Source organism: Myotis nattereri, assembly GCF_964212035.1.
Source record: "Myotis nattereri genome assembly, chromosome: 1".
Classification (NCBI taxonomy): domain Eukaryota; kingdom Metazoa; phylum Chordata; class Mammalia; order Chiroptera; family Vespertilionidae; genus Myotis; species Myotis nattereri.
In genome coordinates this window covers 54526537-54554443 of record NC_138075.1, presented here as the reverse complement: position 1 = coordinate 54554443, position 27907 = coordinate 54526537, and the positions used below count along the sequence as shown (strand labels likewise).

Sequence of the window (27907 nt, the reverse complement as noted above, 5' to 3'; positions counted from 1 at the left end):
ATAATCTACGATGCTAAGTGAGGACTTACTATATAACATCTTCCAGTACTTAATAAGTTCTAACCTGTCTCACTTGTCATGGACAGTGGCTGCACATGGTTATTTAGGTGTCTGCCAAGGATTTGCGGGGAATATTTAAGTAGATTTTAAGGACTCCATTCTTTCCAAGATTTCCCATGGATAAGACTGTTATTTCTGATTTGAGGTCTATCCCCAGCGAACTCATGAACTGGAAAGTACTCTCAGTCAATATGCTTCCATTTTTTTCAAGGGTCATACCACCACCACTTTGCTATTGATTACTCACCTACATCTTCAAATGTTTTAAAAATTGTGTCCAGAGTTTATATCTGCTACTATCTGGAGAGCTGGTCCAATACAAGCTATTTTACTATTACTGGAATATAACAAAGTTGTTATTTCAAAACGTTTTTTAAAATGTAAATGTGAGACTTGAACATCATTAAAAGTTATCAAAGTTACAGTAATTTAGTAATGCAAAGAAAACTTTACCAAGAATTTTATATTTCAGTTCATTATAGTTTTTATAATCTTTTTCTATTAAAAGAGTGAAAAAGGTATATATGGAACTTATATTTCTTTCTTTTATAGGATATAGCAAGTGAAGAACACAAAAAAATTGAAGCATTAAAATCAGAAAACAAGAAGCTAGAAAAACAAAAAGGAGAATTAATGATAGGGTTCAAGAAACAATTAAAATTAATTGATGTTTTAAAAAGGCAGAAGGTGAGTGTACCCTAAAAGAAAACCCATCGATATTATTTGGAGCTCTCTACTAAAATATTTACTAGTGTTTGTACTTCAGATATGTTTGTTTAACATGCTTAGGCACAAAAGTTTATATAAGATTTATTTATAATGTGACATCCAAGGAAGTGGATATTTTTATGCAAGTAAATTAGTAATGTGGAGAATGGGACTGGTAAATACAGTATGGGTGCTTCCTAAATAAAGAACATACCATATACAAGAGCAACTTGGATTGCCTCTTGGAAGAGTGAAAATTGATTCCAAATCACTATTGTTCCATTCTCTACATGAGTCACCTGGTAGTGAATAGACATGAATTCGTGGTTCTGCCTCTTTTCCTTTTTGCAAAGGTTAGGTTAGGTATTAAACTATTATTGAATTGTCTTTCAACAGTTAATTGGTGCAATACCACCATTGGACAAATAGGCTTTTATAGGCTGACTCTTGAATGTAATTACTGTTTCATATATCATGTTTATTGGAATTAGAGTACAGATTCCTACAACAGAGCTTATAATTTGATAGCATTGTATACACACACTTTTACAAACTTCTGTTGTGTGGTTTATTCTTAATACTAAAGTAAACGTCTTCATAGTAATTTTTTTTTTTTTAAACACAGATGCATATTGAAGCTGCCAAGATGCTGTCTTTCACTGAAGAGGAATTTATGAAGGCACTTGACTGGGGAAATTCTTAAGTGGGGTATTTTAGTGTCTATAACTAAGTGTGTGATGGTTATACATTTTATTTAGCCTAAGTTATAATGGTTTGAATTATTTTTACTCTTAAGAAATGAGTTTATCTGAGAGAAATTCTGTTTTTAAGTTCTTATTGACAAATAAAGCACTTTGGAATTCCTCACCCTTTACTTTTCTCCTCCCTTACAGTAGATAGAAAAGGATGCTTTACTTAATCTAAAAATTAATGTTTAAAAAACATACTATATAGATTAGTTTGCTAAGGCCGCCATAAGAACCACAGACTTGATGGCTTAAACAACAGAAATTGTCTCACAGTTCTGGAAGTCTGAGGGCTCTCTGCTCCCCATGATGTCATATGCTCAGAAAATGGTGCTTTAAACCCAAATTACTTATACTTATTTCCCTGGCCAAATCAGGCAAGTAAAGTTCCTAAACACAAACGTAGACAGAACTGTAGCCTGAATAGGGATACAGAAAAAATTCTGAACAGCATGGAAAAGGTAGTGTCCCTATTTATATACATGGAATGTTATAATATGGTGGTGTAGAACTCAGATATTCAGTACAAAAACAGCAGTTAATTTTGCAGTTGAAAGTATTTATTCATTTTAATTTTTATCAGAAAATAAATGTTTTCTTATAGAGAACCACTTACAAATGATGAAATGGAGATGTTTTAGAAAATTCAAAGACAAGATTCCTATCACTGAACTGTAAAACAAAACTTACACTGACATCTAGTGGTAACATGCAAAAGAATCCAGGTTTTACCAAATCTTGATATCACTTTTCTTCACAAATCTCACTCCTTTTCTGATATGCCTTCTTAAACTCTTCACCAAGCATATCAATATCATCCTCTGTTTTGAATACTCCCTACAAGAAAAATATTTGTGGGTTACTTTGAATACCAGAATATTTCCCCAAATGTTTGTGAGACTAGCAAATAGAATTGAAATTTGCAGTTATTTCTAAGATAATTAAATCTCTTTAGTAGAGTTATAAAAAAAATGGTTATTTTCTGAAAATTACACCTTGATATGAATATTCTCAGACTGACCAGACTTCCTGAAGACTGACCAGACTTCCTGATTTATCAGTTCCACTGTTGGAACTTGTCATAGGAATCTTCTATTTTATAAGTACTACTACTTGGATTGGCTAAATGGGAAGGAATTTAATGTATACTGTAGGCTACCCTGTCTTGAAACAGACCTACAATACAATTATGAGGGGTCAGGGTGAAAGTTTGAGTTTTGCCAAACTTTGCCAAGCATGAGACTGGCTCTTGCTTCAATTCTGTGGCTAATCAGCAAACATGCAGGAAAGAATGAATCTTGCAGGAAAGAATGAATCCAGGTTTGGATTTTAGCCATTTGAATAAGCCCTTTAAAATTCTTTAGGCTTTTATTTTGTTTTCCCTTATAATAAGAGGCGGCTCTTTAAAACAAAATTGAACTTATTTACTTATAAAGGATCCAAAGAATAATTTAGGTCATTTGGGGCCATTAGGACCTAAAGGATAAAAAGTCATTTTAGGATATCAGGTTTATTGGATTCTCCCCATCTCCACAATTATTTTCCTACAAAAATATCTAAATCCCAAGACTCTCCCAGAATTTGTAGTCTATTTCACAGAATTTATCAATTCCATGTGGCTGTTGTCATTAATATATCGTTTTGTATTCATTAATCCTATCTAAACAGATTATAAGGTCTTGAGGGCAGGCAATAATTACTCATGTTTCTCTTTCTCCTTCCTTAATTTGCATTGGGCTAAATATAAAATATTCACTTGATTCTTCCAATTGACTAAAATATCAAATGGCATAATTTCTATATTTGAAGGATGGAAATACACGAGTCCATGTTTATGTGGCCTGTGAAACTCAGTTTATAGTCACAGTGTATCTCAGATGTACGTGAAATTTGCTAAAAATTTTAAAAACTAGTTACTGGTGCCTAGTGATAACAGAACCTCCTACTATAGAGCAGATCTGTCATAGACTCAGTTCAAGCGTGTGCCTGTCACTGGTATTACTGATTACAAGGTTTTCCTGTTGCAAAGTATCACAATTGCTTTATAGTAGTTTAGTTTTGTAACACCTACACTGAACGGTGAGAAAAGAATCTCTAAACCTTAAATTCAATACATTTAGCTCATACTTCTAAAAATGTTCCAAGACCAGCTCTCATTTTGGAGATATTCAATGAGTGGCTAAAATCTCACTACTACTTGGTAATAGCAAAAAGTGAGCAAAACCCAGGACCTTGTAATCCTAATACATGGTTTTTTTTCCCCACCAGTAGATGTCATGAGGCTTACACTTTGAGTTAAATCTCACTTACTTTAGGGAGATATCCTAATAATTTTGTAGCATGTTCTTGGAGAAGTTTTAGTCTTTCTTCTTCAATAATGGCATTAATACGTCCTTGCCTACTTTGCTGTAACTGCCATTCTTCCAGTTCATGTTGCTGGAAATGTAAATAAAATTTTATTAATTGTCACACAATACATTAATCTTAAAGAAGTTGTCAAAACTACTCTTGCAGTGAATTAGATAAAAGTGATGAACTATTTATTGATACTAATTTCAAAAGATACTAGGTGATGTACAGGGTGGGGCAAAAGTAGGTTTATAGTTCATATGGAAAATGATACAGCAATTAATACATAATAATATAAGAATTGTGTTTTGTGTATTCACAACTGTAAACCTACTTTTGCCCCACCCTGCATATATATCATATATCATATATATTATATATATATATATCTTTTACAATAATTATTCCTTAAAAGTTATAAGAACAATACAAGGTGGAGCAAAAGTAGGTTTACAATTGTTCATATGGGAAATACAATAATAAATGATACAAGAATAAACTTGCACATACAACTGTAAGCCTACTTTTGCCCCACTCTGGTTATGACTGGGATTTTAGGAGGCAAGTACACATTTTCAAGACAATGTCTTCATTGCCAAGGAAGAAATGTTCAAAGTGATTTCCTAATTAATTCAACAAATATTTGGCAGGTGCTGAAGGCAGGTTCAGTGTCTGACAAAAAAAAAAAAAAAAAGGATACAACAGAATAGGGATATCTGAAAGAAGTATTTCCATATATTAAATTTTAAAAAGCCTGTATGAAGTATAAAAATAGCATCAAGAGTTCTGAATACTCAACCACACCAAAATTCTGTGCTATATGATGTGGAAGAGATGTCTGGCTTTAATAAGTTTTAGGGCTTAAAAGAACTCTTAAGGAAATATATCCAAAAAATCCTGGGAAGGATGTTAAAAGGCAGTATTGAAATAGTGATGAATTCCTACCAAGAATTACTTTAGTTAAAGTAGTATTATTAATGCAAAGCTTTTCTTTGAAATAACTAGTTTACAAGGGTCACTATTTCTTCGGACCACTCCTTGTCAAAGTCATGGAAACAAGAAAGGAAGAAAATTATATATCATATATGATTAATAGCTATCATCTGGCACATAAAAGGTTCTCAGTTAACTGTTTACTGGATGAATACATGAGCTGATTGCTGTTAAATAATAACCAAAAAAAACCCACCCCCAAAAAACATTTTTTCTTACTTTATCTGCAAGGAACTGGTTGTGACGCTCTTCAATAAGTTTTTCCACAGCCCTCCCGTGTTCTAGTTGCTTCATTCTTCGTTTGTGAGCATTCATTAATTCTATTCGATCATCCTCAGCAAGTTTAGCTAACATGGCTTTTCTAAAGGTCTCCTCTTCCTCTTTTGCAGCCTGTAGTACTAGTTCCTTCAAGGCCATTTGTTCTGTAAAATTTTGCTTTAACTCCTTTTGCTTTCTCAACTTCTCTTCTGCTTCTTCCTAAAAACCATTTATATACAGAAGTTAATTCAGTAACTGTTTCTTTAAAGCAGATTTCTCAAGAAAGGGTAGAATAGTTTGATTAAGCTTAGTGTTACAATGTGAAATAGAATTGAGAAATTAAGCCTTTTCAAGATAACACTTTGCACTATTTTAATACTGTTTGGATAAAGGGCAGGTTACGTTTGAATTGCCTTCTATTACTTGTTTTTAAATTTTAATTTGTATATATTGACCATCTTGTTTCTGGACTCAGAATTAACACATAACTACTTTGAAAAGAGCTGATATAAAAACTTTTTTTGCTCACCTAAGTTTATTAAATCTGTGTTCTGTGAAATTTGTACCAACTATGAATGATTCTAGAATCTTGCATGAAACTATTGTTAAAATCATTGATAAGTACTTTTCAGAACAATAATCCAGCAATGACAACCAGAAGTTTTTCAGGGAAATTAAAATTTACTAGGAAGAGTTAAAAAGTCCTTTTCTATAAACTTTAATTTTTCCAGCATTTTATTATGAAAAATTTCAAACATAACCAAAAAAATATGAAGAATTTTATAGTGATCATTCACATACCTTACACCTGGATTCTACTAATAATTGCTTCATCACTTGATCTGTTCAGTTAGGACTAATGCAAAATTTAAGTCCTTCTCTAATCTAACCAACCGTGCCCAATTATTACACAAGCTCTAGGTAGTACAGTATCCTGAAGGCATTCAAAGTAACACAAATGTTTTTAAAAAGGAGTGGGTTTTAAGTGAGCCAATCTGCAGTATCAGTTATAGCAACTTTGATCATTATATTGTGTATTCAACCTCTTCACTTAACCCTATTTATCCCCCTTTTCAAATCCTACCTCCTCCATAAAGTCTTTTCTAATCACTCTAATTCATATTTCTTTTTTGGGGACTCAGATACCATTTAACTTTTCCATCATTCATCATTTAATTTTACTTCATATGTACATGCCTTATCTCCCCACTAAAAATAAATTCCTAGTAGGCAATCTTATTTTTCTTTGAGCTACTATTTTCTTTATCAGTTTATCCATTGGTGTACTCTTAGATATTATTTCCATATCTTGGCTATGTAAGGCTGCAAACTGGACATCCAAAAGCAAAAACTGAACCTTGACCTAAGTCTCACACCTTATGCAAAATAATAACTGAAAATGGATCAATGACTTATAAATACAAACATCTAAAACTTTTAGGAGAATAATTTTTCAGGATCTAGGGAAAGACTTCCTAGGATTAATACCAAAACTACAATCCATAAAAACAGAAATTGATAAATTGGGCTTCGTAGAAATCGAAAACGTTTGCTCAGAGAAAGATCCTGTTAAGAGGATGAAAAGACAAGCTAACGATGAGAAGATATTTGTAACAAGGACTGGTATCTAGAATATATAAAGAACTCTCAAACTTCTACAATAAATGAATAAACAACCCAATTAGAAAATCGGCAAATCATCTTGACTTGAGATTAAGTTTGTTGATACTGTTTTTCAATGCTACGTCCTGTGGTTTTCTGACTATTCTCTATATTAATGAGAAGGGGTGTTGAAATCTTCAATTATATGGATTTGTTTAGTTCTCCTTTTGGTTTTGTATTCTGAAGTTTTAGGTTCATACACACTTAGGACTAGTACATCCTCCAGATGAGTTAACCCTGTTATATTGATTTCCACTCCAACTTGCTTTTGAGTAGTGTCTGCATGGTATATCCTTTTCAGTCCTTTTGCTTTTAAACTATATGTGTCTTCATGTTTAAGTTGTGTTTCTTATAGACTATATAGTTGCATGATGCTTCTTACATAGTTTGTGAACTGCTGCCGGAGTCTAGCTTTGTCCATCCAGCCTGAAAATTACCTTTTAATTGTAGTGCTTATACCATTTACATATGAGGTAATTATCAACATCACTGGGTTTAAATCTATCTACTGATTCAATTCAAAATGATATTATTCTCTGTGTCAATCATTCTTTCAATTTCCAACTTACTTTTAGTTTCCTCTTTTGGATTTCAGCTTGTTCTTCTTGGTATAATTCTTGTCGCACTTGTTCTAAATCTTCACGTTGCTGCAGCATTTGTCCCAATTTCTCAATCAGCTTTTAAAACAAAATAAAACAAAACAAAAAATAATCAGACATTTACAGGTACCAAATCCTATAACACATATCTCAGAATTTCTCCAGCAATAAAAAAGTGGTTATTTTAATACCATATTCTGAAGCTGTAGCCTTTTTTCTTCATTTTCTTGAACTTTTGCCATCCGATCTTCTTCTCTTTGTTGCTGCAAGTTGGCAAACTCTATGATTTTTCTGTTCTCTTCTTCCATTTCCTCACGTTTCTTTTCTCTCCAGAGAGCCTGCTCTTTCTGAAACTCTTCTATATACCTTCGAGTTGCATTCTTTTTTTCTAACTTTTGTTGTCGTTCTCTAAAATGCAATAGTGAGCTCAGTTTTATAGTAAAAAATAAGAAAATATCAAAAAATATGTGTAATTTTGTTCAGTCAATAATCTGGGAAAAATGTAGTGTGTTCATTCATTCATGCAACAAAACATTTTGAGTGACTATTTGCCACTATCTATATGATGGGTATGTTTTTTCTGAGTAACATACTACTATGTCTCTTCTCTAACCTACTAATGAAGTTTTATGCATCACATTTCAAAAACGCTACAACCTGCTAACATCTGCTTCACAGCACTCTACACTTCAGCTGTCACCAAGGAAATTCATCTGAAAACAAGTCCTCTGACATACGATATGGGCATATTTAATAAAAACAGGGGTTATTCATTGTCACTTAATAAGCATTTATTAATTACCAGATAATTGTCATGCCAAGAGATAAATAAAAGCTGGTCTCAATTTATGTGATAACATTAATGAGGACTTACTGTGTTTAGACACTCTCTTTCGTTGCTTTACCTCTTCAAGCCTGAGATTAATGTAAATGTTTATGCACATAAAATTGGATTAACTTACAATTGATCTTCTTCATAGATTTTCCTAACGATTTCATCAATCATGAGTTTCTCTTTCAGCAACTGCTCATAAGCTTCCTGCTTTTTTCTCTCTTGTTCTTCAAGTTGTTTCTCTAAGTCAATATAGTACTGTGTTTTTACTTTATTCCGTCTCTCTTCTGCAGCATTCTCTTCCTTTATTACTCTCTCCTGTTCTTCCATCATGATTTTCACTATTTCAGCGTCACGTTTCTGTTATGAAAACAAAATTCATCTTCCATTTTCAAATCTGAGCAGTGTGATAGAATATTATAAAGCCTGTTACATAAAATATTCTCACCTGTGTAGGTAAAAAGCTAAGGTAAGTCACTGTCACCTGAAGGGTTTGAACGATGAGTTAAACCATAAAGAGGCTTTCCTATTCAAGTAGTTCTCTCAGGGCAAAACATAAGGATAGTTATATAACTCCACATTTGAAAAGCAGTAAATAAAATTAGATGTTCTCTATTAGTAATGTTACAATGTAACTGCAAAACAATAGCCATCTTTTTCTTCTATTTAATGGTGGCAGTTTTAACAATTTTTAGCTCTATTGTGTATGTGGAGGAGAAAAAAAGTGGTTCTATGGAAAGTAACTTCACAGGGTGATCTGAACATAGATTCCTAACTGGGGAGGTCATAGTTGATAGTCATGCCCTAGGCTTGTAACTTTTTAGTAAAAGGTTTATCTTTGCCTTAAGTGAACTCTGTCCATTGTTTCTGTTCATCTCTAGGTTAACATACCTTTGAAATAAGGCAGTAAACACCCTCAACAGAGCACATAATCTCATTAATACCCTTTAATCCAATCCCCACTCTGCTTTCTTCCACCTCCACATAATCTTCCTTATGTTCATCACTCTTTAATTTCAAATGCATAAAAGAAGCTACAAAACTTATTCCCTGGAGCATTTGAGATCTTGCTCCCCAGCATATGTCATCAGTTTGGCTCAAATAAACTCTTAAGAAATCCTCAGGTTTGGACATTTCTTAACGTTGAGTATCAGCTGCTATTTAGAGTAAGGATAGCGCAGGCACACCTGGAGATATTGCGGGTTCAGTTCAAACCACCACAATAAAGGAATATTGCCATAAAGTGACTTGTAATTTTTTTTTGCTGGTGGAGGGTCCTGCCTTCAATTTCTAAAAAAATAAAGTATCTGTGGAGGAGGAGGAAGGGAAATGCAGTAAAAAAAGGTATGCCTGCCTGTACTTTTTCATACAGGGCTGCTATTAATAACTCTGAGCAACTCTTAAGTTTCTCCCAGACTAAACTTTCTTTCCTGCCACCTGCCTTTTAAGTCTCTCTTTTTCACAATCTACTAAAGGTCCTTTGTAATCATTATAACTTAAAAGGGTCACATGTCACTGTTTTCTGCAGCTTAGACCTCAGTCACTCAAGACCATCCTTCTGAGTATTGTTTCTTGAATGGGTTAAAACCCTTATTTGTTCTGAGCATTTTAAAATCATTTAACAAAAATTTTAAGTTAAATATAATTGGGGCAGTTTTAAAAATTATCCTTCACTATTATGATCACAATAGTTAGATGCTAGAATGGTTAGCCACATGAAACATACAAGATCAAAATGTGAATGCTAAATGCCATTCCTGATCTAACTGATGTCTTTAACATATACAGTACACTGTTAATCTGACTTAATCAAAATTCTTTCTTTGCTTCTGTTCGTGGGGTTTTTTGAAAAAATATTTTTATTGATTTCAGAGAGGAAGGAGAGGTAGAGATAGAAACATCAATGATGAGAGAGAATCATCGATTGGCTGCCTCCTGCCTGCCTCCTACTGGGGATTGAGCCTGCAACTCGGGCCTGTGCCCTGACTGGAATTGAACTGTGACTTCTGGTCCTAGGTCGACACTCAACCCCTGAGCCACACTGGCAGGGCTTTTTTTAAAAAACATCAATATAAGAGAGACGAGACACATCAATCGGCTACCTCCCACATGCGCCCCGATGCTCTAACCCAGGGGTGGGCAAACTTTTTGACTCGAGGGCCACAATGGGTTCTTAAACTGGACTGGAGGGCCGGAACAAAAGCATGGATGGAGTGTTTGTGTGAACTAATATAAATTCAAAGTAAACATCATTACATAAAAGGGTACGGTCTTTTTTTTTTTTTTTTTTTAGTTTTATTCATTTCAAACGGGCCGGATATGGCCCGCGGGTCGTAGTTTGCCCACGGCTGCTCTAACCTCTGAGGCAAACCAGCTAGGGCTGCTTCTGTTTTCTTAGCACATGTTGTGTATCCACATGTATGTATCCACATACATACGTTCAGAAAAAATAGATATGGCAGAAACATGTATTACATATTACCATAGAGGAATATGCAAATTGTCCGGGGCACCGTCACAGTAACAGTAATGACCTAACAGCAGGTTGACAGGCTGTGTGGGGCAACAAGGCCAGCAGGGGGGCTAGGGAGGGACGACCAAGACCAAGGACTGAACAGCAGGCTGCATGGGGAGACCAGGCCTGCAGAGGGTGGGCCAGTAAGGGGTGACCAGGCCAGTGTGGGGGGGGGGACAGTTAGGGGTGACCAGGCTGGCAGGTGGGGCCAGTTAGGGGCAACCAGGCCAGCAGGGAGGGACAGTTGGGGGCAACCAGGCTGTCGGGGGGGGGGGGGGGTAGTTAGGGTCGATTAGGCTGGCAGGCAGGTGAGCAGTTAGGAGACAGCAGTCCCGGATTGTGAGAGGTATCCCGGATTGGAGAGGGTGCAGGTGGGCTGAGGAAACCCGCCCCTCCCCCCACTGCACAAATTTTGTGCACCAGGGCTCTAGTGCACTTATATAAAGACTTCTCATTTCACAGATAAGAAAACTAAGGCTTAGGAAGACTGAACCAAAACTAGCACCTAGATATCCTGACACCTAGTCAAGTCCTAAGAGTATTTGACTTTAATTTTTATGGATCCGTTTTATTTAGAAAATAGCTATTGTTTCATGTATCAGACAAAATGTTTACAATTGCCTTGAATAACCTCAATTATAAGGTAATTAAAACTGTAAACTGCTGGTCAAATAGCACATTGTTTATAATCTACTTTACTTTTGAAAGGGTGGCATAGAACTGTATGACTTAGGAAATGAAGGCTCCTCACGCTCTCCTATCACCACTGTTACAGCATGCTATATAACCCTTCAGATGTTTCCTAAACTGACATACATGCACACATACCACTATGGTCAACATCTATCCTGTTTTAAAAATATCCTCACTTCATATATTTATTAATTTTAGAGAGGAAGGGAGGGAGAGAGAGAAACATTGATGTAAGAGTGAAACATTGATTGGTTGCCTCCTGTATTTGCCCTGACTAGGGATTGAACCCACAACCAAGATATGTGTCCCAACTGTGACTTGAACCTAAAACCCTTTTGGTGTATGTGATGATGCTCCAACCGAGCCACCTGGCCGAGGCAATGTTTATTTTTATTTGATGCCTATACTGCACTGTTCCAGTTAAATATTTTAATATCACCCCTCTAATTGTGTGTATGAGTATGTGTGTGTTGCTATATACAACACATACATGTATGTATATATATGTTGATATTTACATACATACGTTCCAGGTCTTTTTAAATAAAAATGGTGTGTGATATGTATTATTCTCCAACTTGATTTTGCTTCAACTTTCTCTTTTTCCTTTTAACCTAAAATATATTCAGTCTAGCTTTAAAAGCCAAAATATTTACCTCTATCTCTTTCTCTTTAATAGCTGTACAACAAGCATGTCAAACTCAAAGGCTAACACGGGCCAAATAAACAAGGTTTAAGTTTATGTGGCTGCAAAAAACACAAAAGCTTCCATTTTCATAGAAATGTAGGTTTATTTCAATAGAGACATGCTGAATACAGAGGGCTGAAATAAATGAGTAATCGTTAACATAAAATAATAGAACATTTTAATAAAAATTATTTTTTCTTGAACATTAACTTACCAGACACTGAATAACTACACAAATTAATAAGCATAACACAAATAAACCTATTTTTCTTGTTCTCTGAAAGTGAAATATTTCCTGTTGCGCACACCAAACAAGTCAGTCCAAGACTAATGACGCAGCAATCGGCTGCTAAAATGTTCGCTGCTAGTATTAGTGGAGAGAAATGGGGCACCGGCGTGTAAGGGAAATGAATGCAACACGATTAGAGTCATCAGTCCTTAGCGAAAGTTGCAGTTCCTTATTAATAATTATGTATAACAGGATATTGTAAAAATTAAGTTATGAAATTTTTATTAAAACGTTTTTTACATACCGTTATATTGGCTCAGCCGCAAAAATATTCATTGTGGGCTGCATGCGGCCCGTTTGACATGCTTGTTGTACAACATCTTTTGAAAGAGATCTAGGAGAGGGAACTCTACCACCAAAATGCTCTACACCTTAATAGAGAGAGCAATGACAGGAGGGAAACATAGAGGCTGTGTAATGTTGAACAGACCTTTCCATCTGTGTCTAGCCTTTCTTTGTGACAGTGAGAGCTCAGTGAGTGTTAACTCAGTAAACTCGATATTTTCTATTGATGAATGTGTTTGAAACTCCTTTGCCCAAGAGTAACTCTTGCCCTGAACTTGGCAGGATGTCAGGACTTAGAAAAGGGGTAAAATAGAGGGAAACATGATAAGATGAGATTGCTGTTTATAAAACAGCAAAGTTTACCTAAAATTATAAAATGTTTTATTTTTTAGAACATTTTAAAAATGAAAAATTAATAACACAATGTAAATTATACTAACAACTGTATTGGTTTGTCAAAGAATAATTGGTTAGAGACCATAAAGAATGCTGGGAGTTTTTGAATAGAAGCATTCATTCTAAGTAGCAACCTAATCCTTTATGTCTCTGAAAGGCTCTAGTATTAAATTAAACAAGGTTCAATATTAAATAATCCATGATTTCCTATACTTTAACGATCTGAAAAGTAAAAAGTATTTAAGAAATCTAGCACTGTAAATTCTAATATGTAACAATTTTCAAAAAATTGTTATTTTAATGAACCTAAAAATACAGAGAGCATAATGGATAGAAAATGCTTACCATTTGTTCATATTTAATGGCATCCTTTTCAGCAATCTGAGCTGCTCTTTCTTTATTCATGTAAGCTGCTTTTAATTTCTTCTCCAATTCTCTGAGCTCAATACTGTTTTAAAAACAAACAGAAATTTAAGTTTGAGGATGATTACCATAAACAACCTATGTCTGAAATTTAAAACAATTTTTACCTAAATGTGTAAAATATATTTACATTATTATTTAAATACTACAGGCCCAATGCATGAAATTCGTGCAAGGGCCTTGGCCCCTGCTCCCACCTGCCGCCGCCGCCGCGGCTGGGGGCCTCTGCTGCCTCTGACTCAGCCTCCGCCCGCTGTGGCTTTGTCCGGAAGGAAGGACGTCTAGTCCAATTAGCATATTATGCTTTTATTATTATAGATTTTGAAAAAATACCGTTCTTCATACAAAGAAAAATCATAATCATGTGAAATGGGACACTATAATTAATTTTATACACAGAACAACCTTTTATTTTCAATAATCATCACTAAAAATCTTTTTGCCAACTCCTGGCTTAGAGAAGGTGCTTTGTCAATATTGGTTAAAATTTCTGTCCAGCTACTAATACTTAAAGAATAACTACAGTAGAGGGGTTTAAACCTAACCAAGTTATTTAAATTTTGTTCCTTGGTTTTGCTCTATGTACTAGTAAAAGGGTTAAAATGGGAATTAAATTAATGTGTATAAAGAGCTTAGAAAAGCACCTGTTACACAGTAAACACTCTATAAACAGGAATTATTCTTGATAGTGATTATGAAGAGGGAGTGACAGTGGAAAGTTTGCTTCACCTCTCTGGGCTTTTCTTATCTGTTAAAACCTGGAAACTGGTCTCAGATAATCTCTGAATTATTTTGAATCCATAATTTTCTTAACCTTAGTGAAAGCAATATGCTATACAAATTTTTTTTTATGTTAATGTGCCAGTCATAATTCTGAATATGACAGAACTAGAGGCCCAGTGCACAGATTCGTGCACGGGTGAGGTCCTGCTGGCCCGGCCCCAATCCGCCCCAATTGGGGAGGAGGAGACAGCTGGAGGCTGGCTGTCGACTGGGGGGAGGGGCCGCAGGCAATTGGCCAGCGGGCCCCACTCCCAATTGGGGGGAGCAATTGGGGGGGGGCAGCCGTGGGGATGGGCTGTGGGCAGTGGGCCGGCCAGCCCTTCCTCTAAATGGGGTGGGGGGGGGCTGATAAGGGACCAGCGGCCGGGGGAGGGTCCATGGGTGGTTGGCTGGCTGGCCCTGCCTGTGATGGGGGTGGGCTGATCTAGGGTGGGCTGGGCGGGGGGAAGGGCCACACAGGGGGTTGGCCGGCCCACTGCCCTCGATCTGCTGGTTTGCTGCCCACAGTGGGCATCATAGCGACCAGTGAGTCTGGTCATTAGAGCGTTCTGGTCACTGGCTTTTTATATGTATAGACATGAGAATTCTGAGTTGGAAGGGTCCTTAGTTGTCACCTAGATGTACATCTTAATACAAGTACCCCATACCTACAAAGAGATAAAGGGGTAAGGGAAGGAAGATATTCCTGGTGTTAATGGTGTGTCCTCTTGCCCTTACTGCTGGAGGTGCAAATGTATACAACACTATATTGCTCTTCTTTCATAAAAAGAATATTATAAATTAGGATTACGTTTCTAGGTTAGTCTATATATTTTACTCTACTAAGAGGCTGATATATACTTGCAAGGTTGTTGTTTTTTTTAGTTGGACATTGGTTGTGAACCAATGTACAAACCCAATCGCAATTCATAATTGCCTCTACAAAAAAAAATGTGCATCAATGTGCAAATAAATGACCTTTATCTGAAGGACAAATGCACACATTTCCACTGGATATATACCTAGGAGTGAAATTTATGAGTCACAGGGTAGACTATATTCAAATTTAGTAGATAATGCTGGTTTTCCAATTGTTTATAGATTTACATTCATTAATAGTACCTAAGTGCTCTCACTGCTACCCATCCTTAGTAACACTTTTTAGTCTAGTCATTCTTTTACATTTTAACCACTCTTGTGGGTGTCTAATACATCACTGGGGTTTAAGTTATGCTTCCCTAGTACTAATGGAACTGAGACCTGTTCAATACAGTGTAATTTATATATATCTTCTGTGGAGTTCTTATTCAATATTTTTGCCCTTTTTTATACTGGATTGTCTACTTCTTACTGTTGCTTAAAAGTTCTTTATATATTATGGATATAAGTCTCTTGTTGGTTATATACATTATAATTATCTCCTTCCAGTCTATGGTTACTCTCATAGTGGTTTCTTTGGATGAAGAGATGTATTCTAATTCACCAATTACTTTCTTTATTGTCAATGACTTCTGTGTCATGTTTTAAGAAATGCTGCTCACCAAAGAGACACAAAGATATCCTATATAATCCTATATAATAAAACCCTAATATGCAAATTGACCGACTGGCAGAATGACTGGTTGCTATGACACACACTGACCACCAGGGGGCAGACACTAAACATGGGAGCTGCCCCCTGGTGGTCAGTGTGGCTCAGACAGAAGCTAGGCTCACAGCTGGTGAGTGCAGTGGCGGTGGCAGGAACCTCTCTTGCCTCTGCGGCAGTGCTAAGGATGTCCGACTAACCTCCCCCGAGGCCTCCAGACTGTGAGGGGGCGCAGGCCAGGCTGAGGGACCCCGAGTGCATGAATTTCATGCACCAGGCCTGTAGTTTTCTTGTATCAGTCTATCAAAGTTCTGTCATTTCACCATTCACTTTTAGACTACAATTCTTCAGGGAATGCTTTTTGTATGTGGTTTGAGGCAGAAACCAAGTTCATTTTCTTCCATGCAGATATACAACTGATCCAGTCCATTTTATAAAAATGTCTTTACTGCTCTGCAGTGTTAGTTTTTTCATAAAGTAAGTGTGCATACATGCATGGATCTGCTTTTGGATTTTTCTATCCCATCCTTCTTCAGCTGGGGTTCCATAAGAGAATCAGGCCTCACAGAAAATGTAATGATTTGTGTTTTTAATTTACTCAAAGATGGTATATAGCTGGCATTATTTTAGATCCATAGGAGTTCATTCATTACATAGAATGGATGCCTTAGGTCATTATGGCCTAAATTTTCTGGTTGAGAAGAGGTGCTCCATCCTATTCCATTGATCCATTTGTTTATCCTGTGCTAAAGCCACACTATCTTAATTATTGTAGCTTTAAAATAAGTACTCATATCCTGGAGAAGTCCCCAGTTCTGATCTTGAAGATTATCTTAGGAGCCTGCCAGTCAAGATGGCAGAGTAGATAAACATTGTGCTCACCTTCTCCCATGATATCAAAATTACAGCTAAATTACAGAACAACCATAACTGAGAATCACCAGAAGACGAGCTGAACAGAATTCCTATAACTAAGGATATAAAGAAGAAGCCATGTCAAGACTGGTAGGAAGGGTGGAGACATGGAAAGGGCAGGCCCCAAGCACAGTGAGGTGATTAAGAATTGAGAGGGCTTGGCTGGTGTGGCTCAGTGGTTGAGCATCAACCTATGTACCAGGAGGTCACAGTTTGGTTCCCGGTCAGGGCACATGCCCAGGTTGAAGGCTCAGCTCTCAGTAGAAGCATGAAGGGGGCAGCCAATTGATGTTTCTCTTTCATTGGCGTTTCTATCTCTCTGTCTCTCCCCCTTCCCCTCTCTCTAAAGTCAATAAAAAGATATTTTTAAAAAAGAATAAACTACCTAGAAATAAATTTACCCAAGGAGGTAAAATACCTGTGCTTGGGAAACTATAAGATACTGAACAAAGAAATTAAAGAAGACACAAATAAATAAAAGGATATACTGTGCTCATGGATAGTAAGAATTAACATTAAAATGTCTATACTACCCAAAGCAATCTACAAATTCAATGCAATCCCCACCAAAATACCAATGGCATTTTATCCATAGAGCTAGAACAAATAATCTAAAATGTATATGGAACTGCAAAGGACACCAAATATCTAAATCATATTGAGAAAGGAGCAACATTGGAGGTATCAAGCTACTTAAAATCAAACTATACTACAAGGCTACAGTAATCAAAACAGCATGGTACTAGCATAAAGACAGACACCTAGAACAATGGTACAGAATATATACAGAGCCCTAAAATAAACCAACATCTATGTGGTGAATTAATCTGACTAAGAGGCAAGAATAGTCAATGGATAAAGACAGTTTCTTCAATAAACAGTGCTGAAAATAGGGCAGATACATGAAAAAAAGAAAGAAAGAAAGAAATGATCACTTTTTACACCATATACAATAAACTCAAAATGGATTAAAGACTAAAATATAAGACCCAAAACCATAAAACTCCTAGAAGAAAACATAAGCAGTAAAGTTTCTGACATCACTCTTAGCAATATTTTTTTGGATATGTCTCCCTGGGAAAGGAAAACAAACAAACAAAAATAAACAAATGGGACATCAACTAAAAAGTTTTTGCACAGCAAAGAGAACCAACAGCAACATAAAAAGGCAGCCTAGTGAATGGGAGAAGATTTTCGCCAATGATACATCTGATAAGCAGTTACAATAAAAAATAATAATGTAACTCATACAATTTAATATAATTTGATTAAAAATAGGCAGAGAACCTGAAGTGACTTTTCTCCAAAGAGGACATACAGATGGCCAACAGACATAAAAAGGTGCTCAACATCACTAATTCTCAGGAAAATGCAAGTGAAAACCAAAATGCAATCACCTCACACCTGTCAGAATGACTATCATCAATAAATCAACAAACAACACTGGCGAGGATGTAGAAAAAAGGGAACCCTGTGCACTTTTGGCAGAATTAAAAATTGATGCAGCCACTCTGGTTGGTGTGGCTCAGTTGATTTGGCATTGTCCCAGGCACCAAAGGAACAAGATAAGGATGCCCACTTTCTCCATTCCTGTTCGATATAGTACTGAAAGTGCTAGCCATAGAATCAGACAAGAAGAAGATATAAAAGGCATCCAAATTGGAAAAGAAGTAAAACTGTCCTTATTTAGAGATGACATGATACTCTACATAGAAAACTCCAAAGACTCCATCAAAAACCTACTAGACCTAATAAATGAATTTGGCAATGTAGCAGGATACAAAATTAACACCCAGAAATCTATGGCCTTTTTATACACCAATAATGAACCCACAGAAAGAGAAACAAAAAAAACAATCCCATTTACCATAGTACCAAAAAAATTAAGATACCTAGGAATAAACTTAACTAAGGACGTAAAAGACCTGTACTCGGAAAACTTCAGAACATTGAAAAAAGAGATAGAGGAAGACAAACAAATGGAGGAACATACCATGTTCATGGATTGGTAGAACCAACATCATTAAAATGTCCATACTACCCAAAGCAATCTACAGAGTCAATGCAATGCCCATTAAAATACCAATAGCATATTTCAAAGATCTAGAACAAACTCCCCAAAAATTCATCTGGGATAAAAAAAAGACTCTGAATAGCTGTAGCAATCTTGAGAAAGAAGAACAAAGTTGGAGGGATCACAATACCAGATATCAAGCTACATTGCCAAGCCAAAACTGCCGATACTGGCACAAGAACAGACATATAGACCAATGAAACAGAACAGAGAACCCAGAAATCGACCCAAGCCATTATGCTCAATTAATATTTGACAAAGGAGGCAAGAGCATACAATGGAGACAAGACAGTCTCTTTAATAAACGGTGCTGGGAAATTTGGACAGACACATGCAAAAAAATGAAACTAGACCACCAACTTACACCATAGACAAAAACAAACTCAAAATGGCTAAAGGACTTGAATGTAAGACGGGAAAACAAAAATTCTACAAGACTCCATAGACAGTACAATAGCAAACATATGTCATAGCGATATCTTTACAGACACAGCCCCTAGGGCAGTGGTTGGCAAACTGTGGCTTGGCAAACCACAGCTCGTGAGCCACATGTGGCTCTTTGGCCCCTTGAGTGTGGCTCTCCCACAAAATACCGACTTCTGCACATGGGCCACGAAGTTTCAATCGCACTGTACGTGTGCACCCGCACGTGGTATTTTGTGGAAGACCCACACTCAAGGGGCTAAAGAGCCGCATGTGGCTCACGAGCCGGGGTTTGCTGACCACGGCCCTAGGACAATGGAGACTAAGGAGAAAATAAACAAATGGGACTACATCAAAATAAAAAGCTTCTGCACAGCAAAAGAAACCATCAGCAAAACAACAAGAAAGCCCACTGCATGGAAGAACATATTTGCCAATATTTCCAGTAAGGGTTTAATCTCTAAAATTTACAGAGAACTCATACAACTTAACAAAAGGAAGATAAACGATCCAATCAAAAAATGGTCAAAGGATCTAAATAGACACTTTTCGAAAGAGGACATACAAAAGGCCCAGAGACATATGAAAACATGCTCAAAGTCACTAATCATCTGAGAGATGCAAATCAAAACAACAATGAGATACCATCTCACATCTGTCAGAATGACTATCATCAACAAATCAACAAATGACAAGTGCTGGTGAGGATGTGGAGAAAAAGGAACCCTCCTTCACTGCTGGTGGGAATGCAGACTGGTGCAACCACTGTGGAGAACAGTATGGAGTTTCCTGAAAAAGTTAAAAATGGAACTCCCATTTGACCAGTAATCCCACTTCTAGGAATATATCCCAAGAAAACAGAAACACCAATCAGAAAGGATATATGCACCCCTATGTTCATAGAAGCACAATTTACAATAGCTAAGATTTGGAAACAGCTTAAGTGCCCATCAGCAGATGAGTGGGTTAAAAAACTGTGGTACATCTACACAATGAAATACTATGCTACTATTAAAAAGGAGGAACTTTTACCATTTGCAACAGCATGGATGGAACTGGAGAGCATTATGCTAAGCGAAATAAGCCAGTCGGAGAAAGATAAATATCACATGATCTCACTCATATGTGGGATATAATGATCAACGTAATTTGATGAACAAGAATAGATCGATCTAGAGACAAATGGTTTAGGTGTGTGTGTATGTTTGGGGGGGGGGGTATTTAGAGAGAAACCAAAGGACTTGTATACATGTATATTAGCATAACCAATGGACACAGATACTGGGGCGGTGGGGGCTTGCCCGAGCTGGGAAGGGATGGAGGAGGGGGTCAATTGGGAAAAAAGGAGACATATGTAAAACTTTAGACAATAATAAATAAATAAATAACTGACAAAAATAAATTGTCTTATAAATATTTTCTTGGATAAAAAAAATGACGTGTTCAAAATCAAAAGTCTCATGAATTCTGAACTTATTTTCTAAATAAATTTCAATTTTTTAAAATTTACCCTGCATTTGAAAAATTAATTTATTTTAAATGTAAGCAGCTGAATCTTAACATAGGTAACTTTGGGTTATTTTGGATACATTTTAAGTACCACAGCAAACATTTTCTTAGACTTGCCAGTATGCAAGTGAACATACTCATTAGGAAAATGGTCTATTTCTGCATGTCAGTCAAAATTTTACCATGGCTTATGCACAAAATAAGACATTCTTAGCAGTTTTGAATTGATGAGAGGCAGCTTACTCTATTTGAAAGAATGCTCAACTGAATTACTTTTGACTTAAATCAGAAGAAATTTTTCACAAGGTATAGAATTTTAGATGGACTATTATTTTCTTTCATCCCTTTCAATGCACTGTCTTCCAGTTTCTACTGTTGCTGCTGAAAATTCAGTCATACTTTTTATTGTTGCTCCTTTGCAATCTTTCTTGTGTGGCTACTTTTGTTATTTTTGTTTTCTCTACTGTTGGATTTCAAAAGTTTGACTATGATGAATATGAGTGTAGTTTTCATTATATACTAGAGGGCTGGTGCACGAAATTCGTGCATGGGTAAGGTCCCTAGGCCTGGCTGGAGATCAGGGCCAATCTGCGGGGAGACCGGTGGGGTGATTAGGGGGCCCCCACTCGCCCCTGCCTTGGCCAGCCTGGTGCCACCCGCTTGCCACCCCCCCTTCCCCCCGCCCCCGCCGCCAGTTGGGGCCTGCAGCCTGGGGGCAGCTCCTATGTTAAACATCTGCCCCCTGGTGGTCAGTGTGTATCATAGCAACTAGTCATTCCACTGGTTGTTCTGCTGTTTGGTCAATTTGCATAATAGGGTTTTATATAGATAGACTGAATTTTAACCTGTGGCTTTATGTCTTTTATCATTTTTGGAAATCCTTGGCCACTACCTCTTCAAATACTGTTCTGCATCTTCCTCTTTCATGTCTCCTACCAGGACTAAAATTATACATCTGTGAGAACTTTTCACTATATCCCATATCTCTTTGAAGTTCTGTAGTATATTTTTCTATCCTTTTTCTCTCTGTGCTTTTATATTCTAGATATTTTCCACTAACCTGCTAACACTTTATCTCTTCATCTGTTTCAATCAAATAACATCTAATTGAATTATTATTATTGAAGTAAAACATACACTAGAGTGCACAAATATGAAACATACAACTTGTAGAATGATGTCAAACACCTGGCCATCTGCTTATTAGCCAAGCTCTACTTCACTTAACTCTCACTCATAGTTTTGGAATCAGCAGGCTTCAAACTCCCAGCTCACCATTCTGGTTTCCTTCCTCTCCAGATCTCACTGTTACGCTTCCTCCAGACAGTCTCTTATCAGAGGGAGCATTTATCTGCATCACCTCGTCTACAACTGCTAGACATGGGAAGCTCCTCTCTTTAAATCTTTTATTAGTAAATTAGACAAGAATGTCACATAATAGAAAACCATGAGTGATAGTTTATCATGATTTGAGAATTAAGGTACAAAAAAATAGTTTCAGACTAGAACAATATGGAGGCATTAGCAGTAATTTTAAATCATTTTTTAATAATAACCCTTAAGAGAATTTAAAAGTTGTGGACCTAAAAAAAATATATACATGGGTTTATTTGCCAAACATATAATTTTAATGAGGTTCAAAACCCCTGAAACTCATTCATGGGTCCTATCATATTCTACAGAAACTCTCTCAGTTAAGATAAAACACAACAATTATCAAAGTACATTTCCAATATACTCAACTATATAAGTACATGGGCATTTAGTTAGCCCTGAGTTTTAATCAAAAAGGTTGACAGATACCCCTAAAAAGCAACTCAGTTTTAGACAAGAAACATATTCTAGACCAGTGATGGCGAACCTTTTGAGCTCGGTGTGTTAGCATTTTGAAAAACCCTAACTTAACTCTGGTGCCGTGTCACATATAGAAATTTTTTGATATTTGCAACCATAGTAAAACAAAGACTTATATTTTTGATATTTATTTTATATATTTAAATGCCATTTAACAAAAAAAAATCAACCAAAAAAATGAGTGTCATAGGTTCACCATCACTTTCTAGAACAATGTGGTTCCACTATTAGGGGTACTACCCAGTACCCTGGAGAAAGTGCAATGATGCCAAGAAAGAAATTGTGGTGGCAATATTTTGTTAAGAAATACCAATAATCTAAATTAGATTTACAGAAGAGAACCTAGAAGGTGAACAAATGAAGGAATGAAGGATATCTCTAGCTTACAGAAGAAAACATTTAGTGGCTTCATAAATATGAAAGGATGGCCTCAAGAAAAACTAATCCACTCCATCAGATAGCAAAACTGATATAAGCACATGAAAGTTACAGGGAAATCAACTTTGAGACAGCAAGGGGAAAAGGTTATTCAAAGTTAGGGGTGAATGAAAAATTAATTTCCTATCACAGTCACTAGAGTGTTGATCACAAATGACCAACTGCTTTCCAGAAATACTGTAGAAAGTTTATATAGGAGTATAAAATTAAATGAGGTATCACCCAAAGTTCTCTTAAGAGTAGGATTCTATGAGTCTATTTTTTTTTTTATAATAGGTCATTTAAAAAATTAGGTTTAGAGGAAAGAGCAGAGGGAATTGATTTTTTCCCCACCTTAAATATTAACACTTTACTTCTAGGAATACAGCTTCTTTTCTCAAATGTATATATAGGATATAAAGCAGTAAGTATTTCCAGGCAAAATGTTAACTAACTGCAATGATATAAAGAAATAAATTTCACTCTCAGGTACTAAACATTACATAAAAGTTTACAGAGAAAGACTAACTACATGAAATTTATAGAAACCAAGATACCTGTTTTCTTTTACTTGTTGCCTCATCTTTTCATCCTTCAGACTTTCATGTTTTAGTTTTGCCAGTTCCACAGCCAATTTTTCTTCTTGTTCAAACTGGAGTTCCCTCAATCTTTTGTTTTCTTCTGCCTGAATAAAAACAAAACAAAACAAAGCACATAACTTTAGTTATCTTCCAGAATCAGATTTTTTTCATGAAGGCTGAATTTACTTGTTTATAACAGAAAACTGCAAGTGCCTTCAGAGCAACAATTATTTATGTTTTATTTTAAAGTACCAACTATTATCTAAATAAATAATTGTCCAAATACTTTATCATGGAAAATTTCAAACATCACCAATAGTAAGAAAAATATTAAAACACACCCTCAGGCAGCCATCATTCATCTTCAATGATTAGCAATATTTTACTAACCTTTTTTCTCTACTCTTCCATGTCACTTACATTTTCCTTTGTTCTTTTTTTTCCTGGTGTATTTTAAAAACAAATCCTAGATATGTTATTACCATGTATGTAATTGAGTAGTGATCTCTACCTATAAGAATTTCTTCCTATATAACATTAACATGTGTACAAAAATTAACAGTAATTCCTTAGTAAGGTCTAATACCTTGTGTAAATTCAGGTTTCCCTAATTGTTTCAAAGATGTTTTGTGTTTTTTTTTGGTTTGTTCAAATGAAAATCCAAACAAGGGCCATATATTGTATCTTGTTATTATTTCTCTTGAGTCTTTTATTCTGCAAGTCACCCCCACATATACACTTTTTCCTTCAAAGCCATTATAAAGACCCCATCAAGATAAAGATAATTTTAAAAAGAGAAGTCAAAAACTAAAAAAAAAAAAAAAAAAAAAAGAAAGAAAGAAATTTAAAAAACAACATAGGCAGACACCAATGGAAGTGGCTCAGGCACCAGTTCTATTCTCTGATTTTAACTATCTCCATTTCCAGAACTGTATTTTAGGGCACCAAATAACCTAGCTGATGAGGGAAATTTCTTTACAGAAGAATTTTAGCTAAATGTGACAAGAGTAACAAAATCAGAAATCAGTGTTTTGCAACCCCCTAATGAAAAAAAAGATTCATTGATGAAACCATAGATGAAAGTTTAATGGGGATCTTTACAGTGGAGGGACCAGGCTGTCTCATTAAACCCACTGATCAACATTAGCATCACTGAAAATGAAACAACCAGTCATCATGTGCCTGCTGATGGGATACAATGTCAAGGAGAGCATCATCTATGGAGTAATTGCCGAAGAGTTGTATACAAATCTAATCATGCCTTTAAAGCTAACTTCCATTTAGAGAAAATATAAAAGACTAGAGGCCCATGCACATTGAAAGTAAATTAATTAGAAGGTGGCCGGTGGGGCAGGACTGGGCGAGACAGGCCAGACATGCCCTGGAGCCAACCTCCCGCAGTCCCTCCCTGACTGACAGCACCTGGGGCAGTGCGGGGTTCAAAGGGTGTATGTGGAGTGAGCGGGGTCCCTCCGGCAGGTGGGGTCCCTCGGCCTGGCCTGTGGGGATCAGGCCAAAACTGGCAGTCCAACAACCCGCGAAGGGTCCTGGAGTGCGAGAGGACACTCTGCAAAGCTGCTGTCGCTCGGCAGCTTCTGCTTTGAGTGTTTGTCCCCTGGTGGTCAGTGCACGTCATAGCTACCAGCCAGTCAGCTGGTCACTCAGCCTTTTATATATATAGATAAAAGTACAAATTAAAAACAACAAAGAGGAAGTAAACAGATAAATTCAGAATGTGGAATATTGTATACAACAACTGGCCTAGTTAATAACAATCGAGAAACATGAAGTTAAAAAAATTAAGGAGCCCTGGTTAGAGCGTCAGCCCACACACCAGAGGGTCACAAGTTTGATTCGGCGTCAAAGACAAGTACCTGGATTGGGGGTTTGCTTCCCGCCCTGGTCGGAGTGTGCTGGAGGCCACAGGTCATGTCCCTCTCTGTCTTCCTCCCTCCCTCCCTCCCACTCTGTCTTAAAAAGTCAATGGGAAAAATATCTTCCAGGGAGAATTAACCAACAACAATAAAAAATTAAGGATGATGGAAGCGCTGTCTTAGATTAAGAGGGACCAAACAGCCAAATATACTGCATGAGCCTTGTTTAGATCCTGATTAAAACAAACCAACTGAAAATGCAGATTCCTGACGTAATCACAGAAACCTGCTTATGACATGATACCTGGAAGTTATTGATAATTCTACTGGGTGAAGATAGTGGCATTATGTAAGAAAATATTTTATAAAATGCCTACTGAAGTATGCAGGAGATAGCTGATAGGATATTTGGGATTATCTTTAAAGAAAAATAAGAATAAAAAGAATAAGAAAAAAATCTAAACCCAGAGATCTTGCTTAGGGTTAAAAAAAAATCATGTCTAAGTTTCTGGAATTTGGAACTTAGAGAGATGGTTACTACTTTTAATTTTTTTTTTTTTAAAGCTTGCTTTCGCCACTTCCCATAATGTCCTACAAAATGTTGAACATAAAATAGGCACTCAAAAAATACTGAAATATCAGGATACTTTTTTCACATTTATGAGAACTCATTTCTTATTGGCTTCCCTTTTTCTACCACCCTCATCCCTTTAAATATTTAGAAATTTCCACTGGAAAATTATCTCTGTATTTTAGGAGATATAAATTGTACCCGAATTTTTCAAGGCAGTATTTAAAAATACAAGTAAATTCATACCTAATGTGTAAGTGTTAATTTTCTGCCTCTTAATAGTACACGTTTAATCTCAGTAAGTTCAAAAGGTATTAAATGTTTGTCTCTATAATTTTATGGAAGGCAACAGAATTGTACTTATGTGAACAAAACTATGGACATTAGTAATTATGGATATCATATTTATGAAAAAAAGAAAAAAACACCTGAGTGCTAACTTTGTTCCAGGCACTATCACAAGGGCTTTGCGTGTATTAACTCATTAATCATTAAAACTATCATACAAAGTAGGTACTATTATTATTCCCATTTTGTAAATGAGGCATAAAAATTAAAAGCAACCCACCCAAGTTTCCACAACTAATATACAGGAGTCCTAGGATTCAAAGACACATAGTCTAGCTCCAAAAACCCAGCTCTGAACCAATACACTGGGCTGACTTACATTGAGGCATCCTATGTCTGATGCTGTTGTCTCTCTACTCAATTCCAGTATGAGCGGTTAGCTTTCATCATTTCCAAGGAGAAAACGAAGGGGGGAAAAAATGATGTCAGAATGAATAATAAAATTTACCTTTTGAATGGCCTCTTCCATATCCAACTCAAATTGTTCATCCTGTAATAACCTGAGGAATCTCTTGCGATCAGCTCGATCATCATTTTCATTCCGCACAATTTGGTCCCTGATTTGAGACTCTATCTTATTTAGAGCCTTGAGGTGCAACATTTTGTGGTAGTTTTTATCTACTAATTGCTGGTGCCTTTCATTGAAGCTCAAAGTTCTCCCTTTGGAAGCCTATAATACAAAAATTTTAAAAATATATAAAAGTATGTATATTTTGGTGTTGCAAAATCTAATTTTTAAAAATATATTTATGTAAGCCTCAGGAACAAATGATACAAAGATAGGTAACAGTAATAATAAAAAAAGGTTGGGGGGGGGGGCTTTGGCTTCCTTCTTAAATTCAGAGAAATAATAAAAGCGTAAACGTGCTATAAATCTATCAAAGAAGCAGGTACTATTATTCCCCACTTCATAGATGAGGGGTCAAAAGTAAAAGCAACTTTACAAGGTTCTTCAGTTAATAGCTGTACTAGGATTCAAAGACCTGCGGTTGAGCTCTGTAACCCAGCTCTTTACCACTTCGCAGGGAGTTCTTCCTCTCCTCGTCCTCCCTCCTTACCGCCCCCCCCCCCACACCCGTCCTCCTTCCCTTCCCCCCTCTCGACCTCGTCCCCTCCCCCAGCTTGGCCATCAAGCGCTGTTCTCGTGCCTGTAGGTGTCCCTAATACAGATTTAATAGGTCAACCCACTGCTACTTATATGGGAAATAAGGTTTATACCGGGCAGGTCTAATAGTGTCGGGAAAGTGCAACATAAGCTGGAAGCTACCGCGCACCTGAACGCAAATGCCACTTTCCCACTAATTCTCAGGCTGGGCATTTCAAACCCTTTTTCAGAAGCAGGCAAGCTCTAAACGACAACTCAATCAACAAATAAACAAGTAGTTTCGAGACCTCCCCACCGGCCCCACCCGCTCACCATCTTGGCGGACGAAAATCCCTGGCTTCAGGGAGCCACCACCCACTCCTGCAAACGCAAACACCCGCTGTGCTCTCT

At 36.5% G+C, this 27907-nt stretch overlaps 2 protein-coding genes across 2 annotated transcripts in view; one reads left to right on the top strand and one right to left on the bottom strand.

The window, feature by feature from the left end:
• The window catches only part of TEX9 (testis expressed 9), a gene marked incomplete at its 5' end in the record, with an annotated part of 49109 nt that extends 47475 nt beyond the window's left edge, over positions 1-1634 (top strand). The window contains 2 exons of the mRNA XM_081093137.1: positions 613-747; positions 1394-1634. Coding sequence (XP_080949263.1) covers positions 613-747; positions 1394-1471 — 213 coding nt within the window. The 3' untranslated portion in view covers positions 1472-1634. The remainder of the gene's footprint in view (positions 1-612; positions 748-1393) is intronic.
• A 426-nt stretch (positions 1635-2060) lies between these two features.
• MNS1 (meiosis specific nuclear structural 1) lies at positions 2061-27907 on the bottom strand. The gene is made up of 10 exons (XM_081093124.1): positions 27830-27907; positions 26861-27082; positions 23596-23723; positions 13419-13521; positions 8338-8567; positions 7567-7783; positions 7346-7453; positions 5076-5333; positions 3825-3950; positions 2061-2351 (listed from the first exon to the last, which is right to left on the bottom strand). Exons 1-10 carry the CDS (start codon positions 27830-27832, stop codon positions 2259-2261), a joined length of 1488 nt encoding a protein of 495 aa, XP_080949250.1. The 5' UTR covers positions 27833-27907; the 3' UTR covers positions 2061-2258.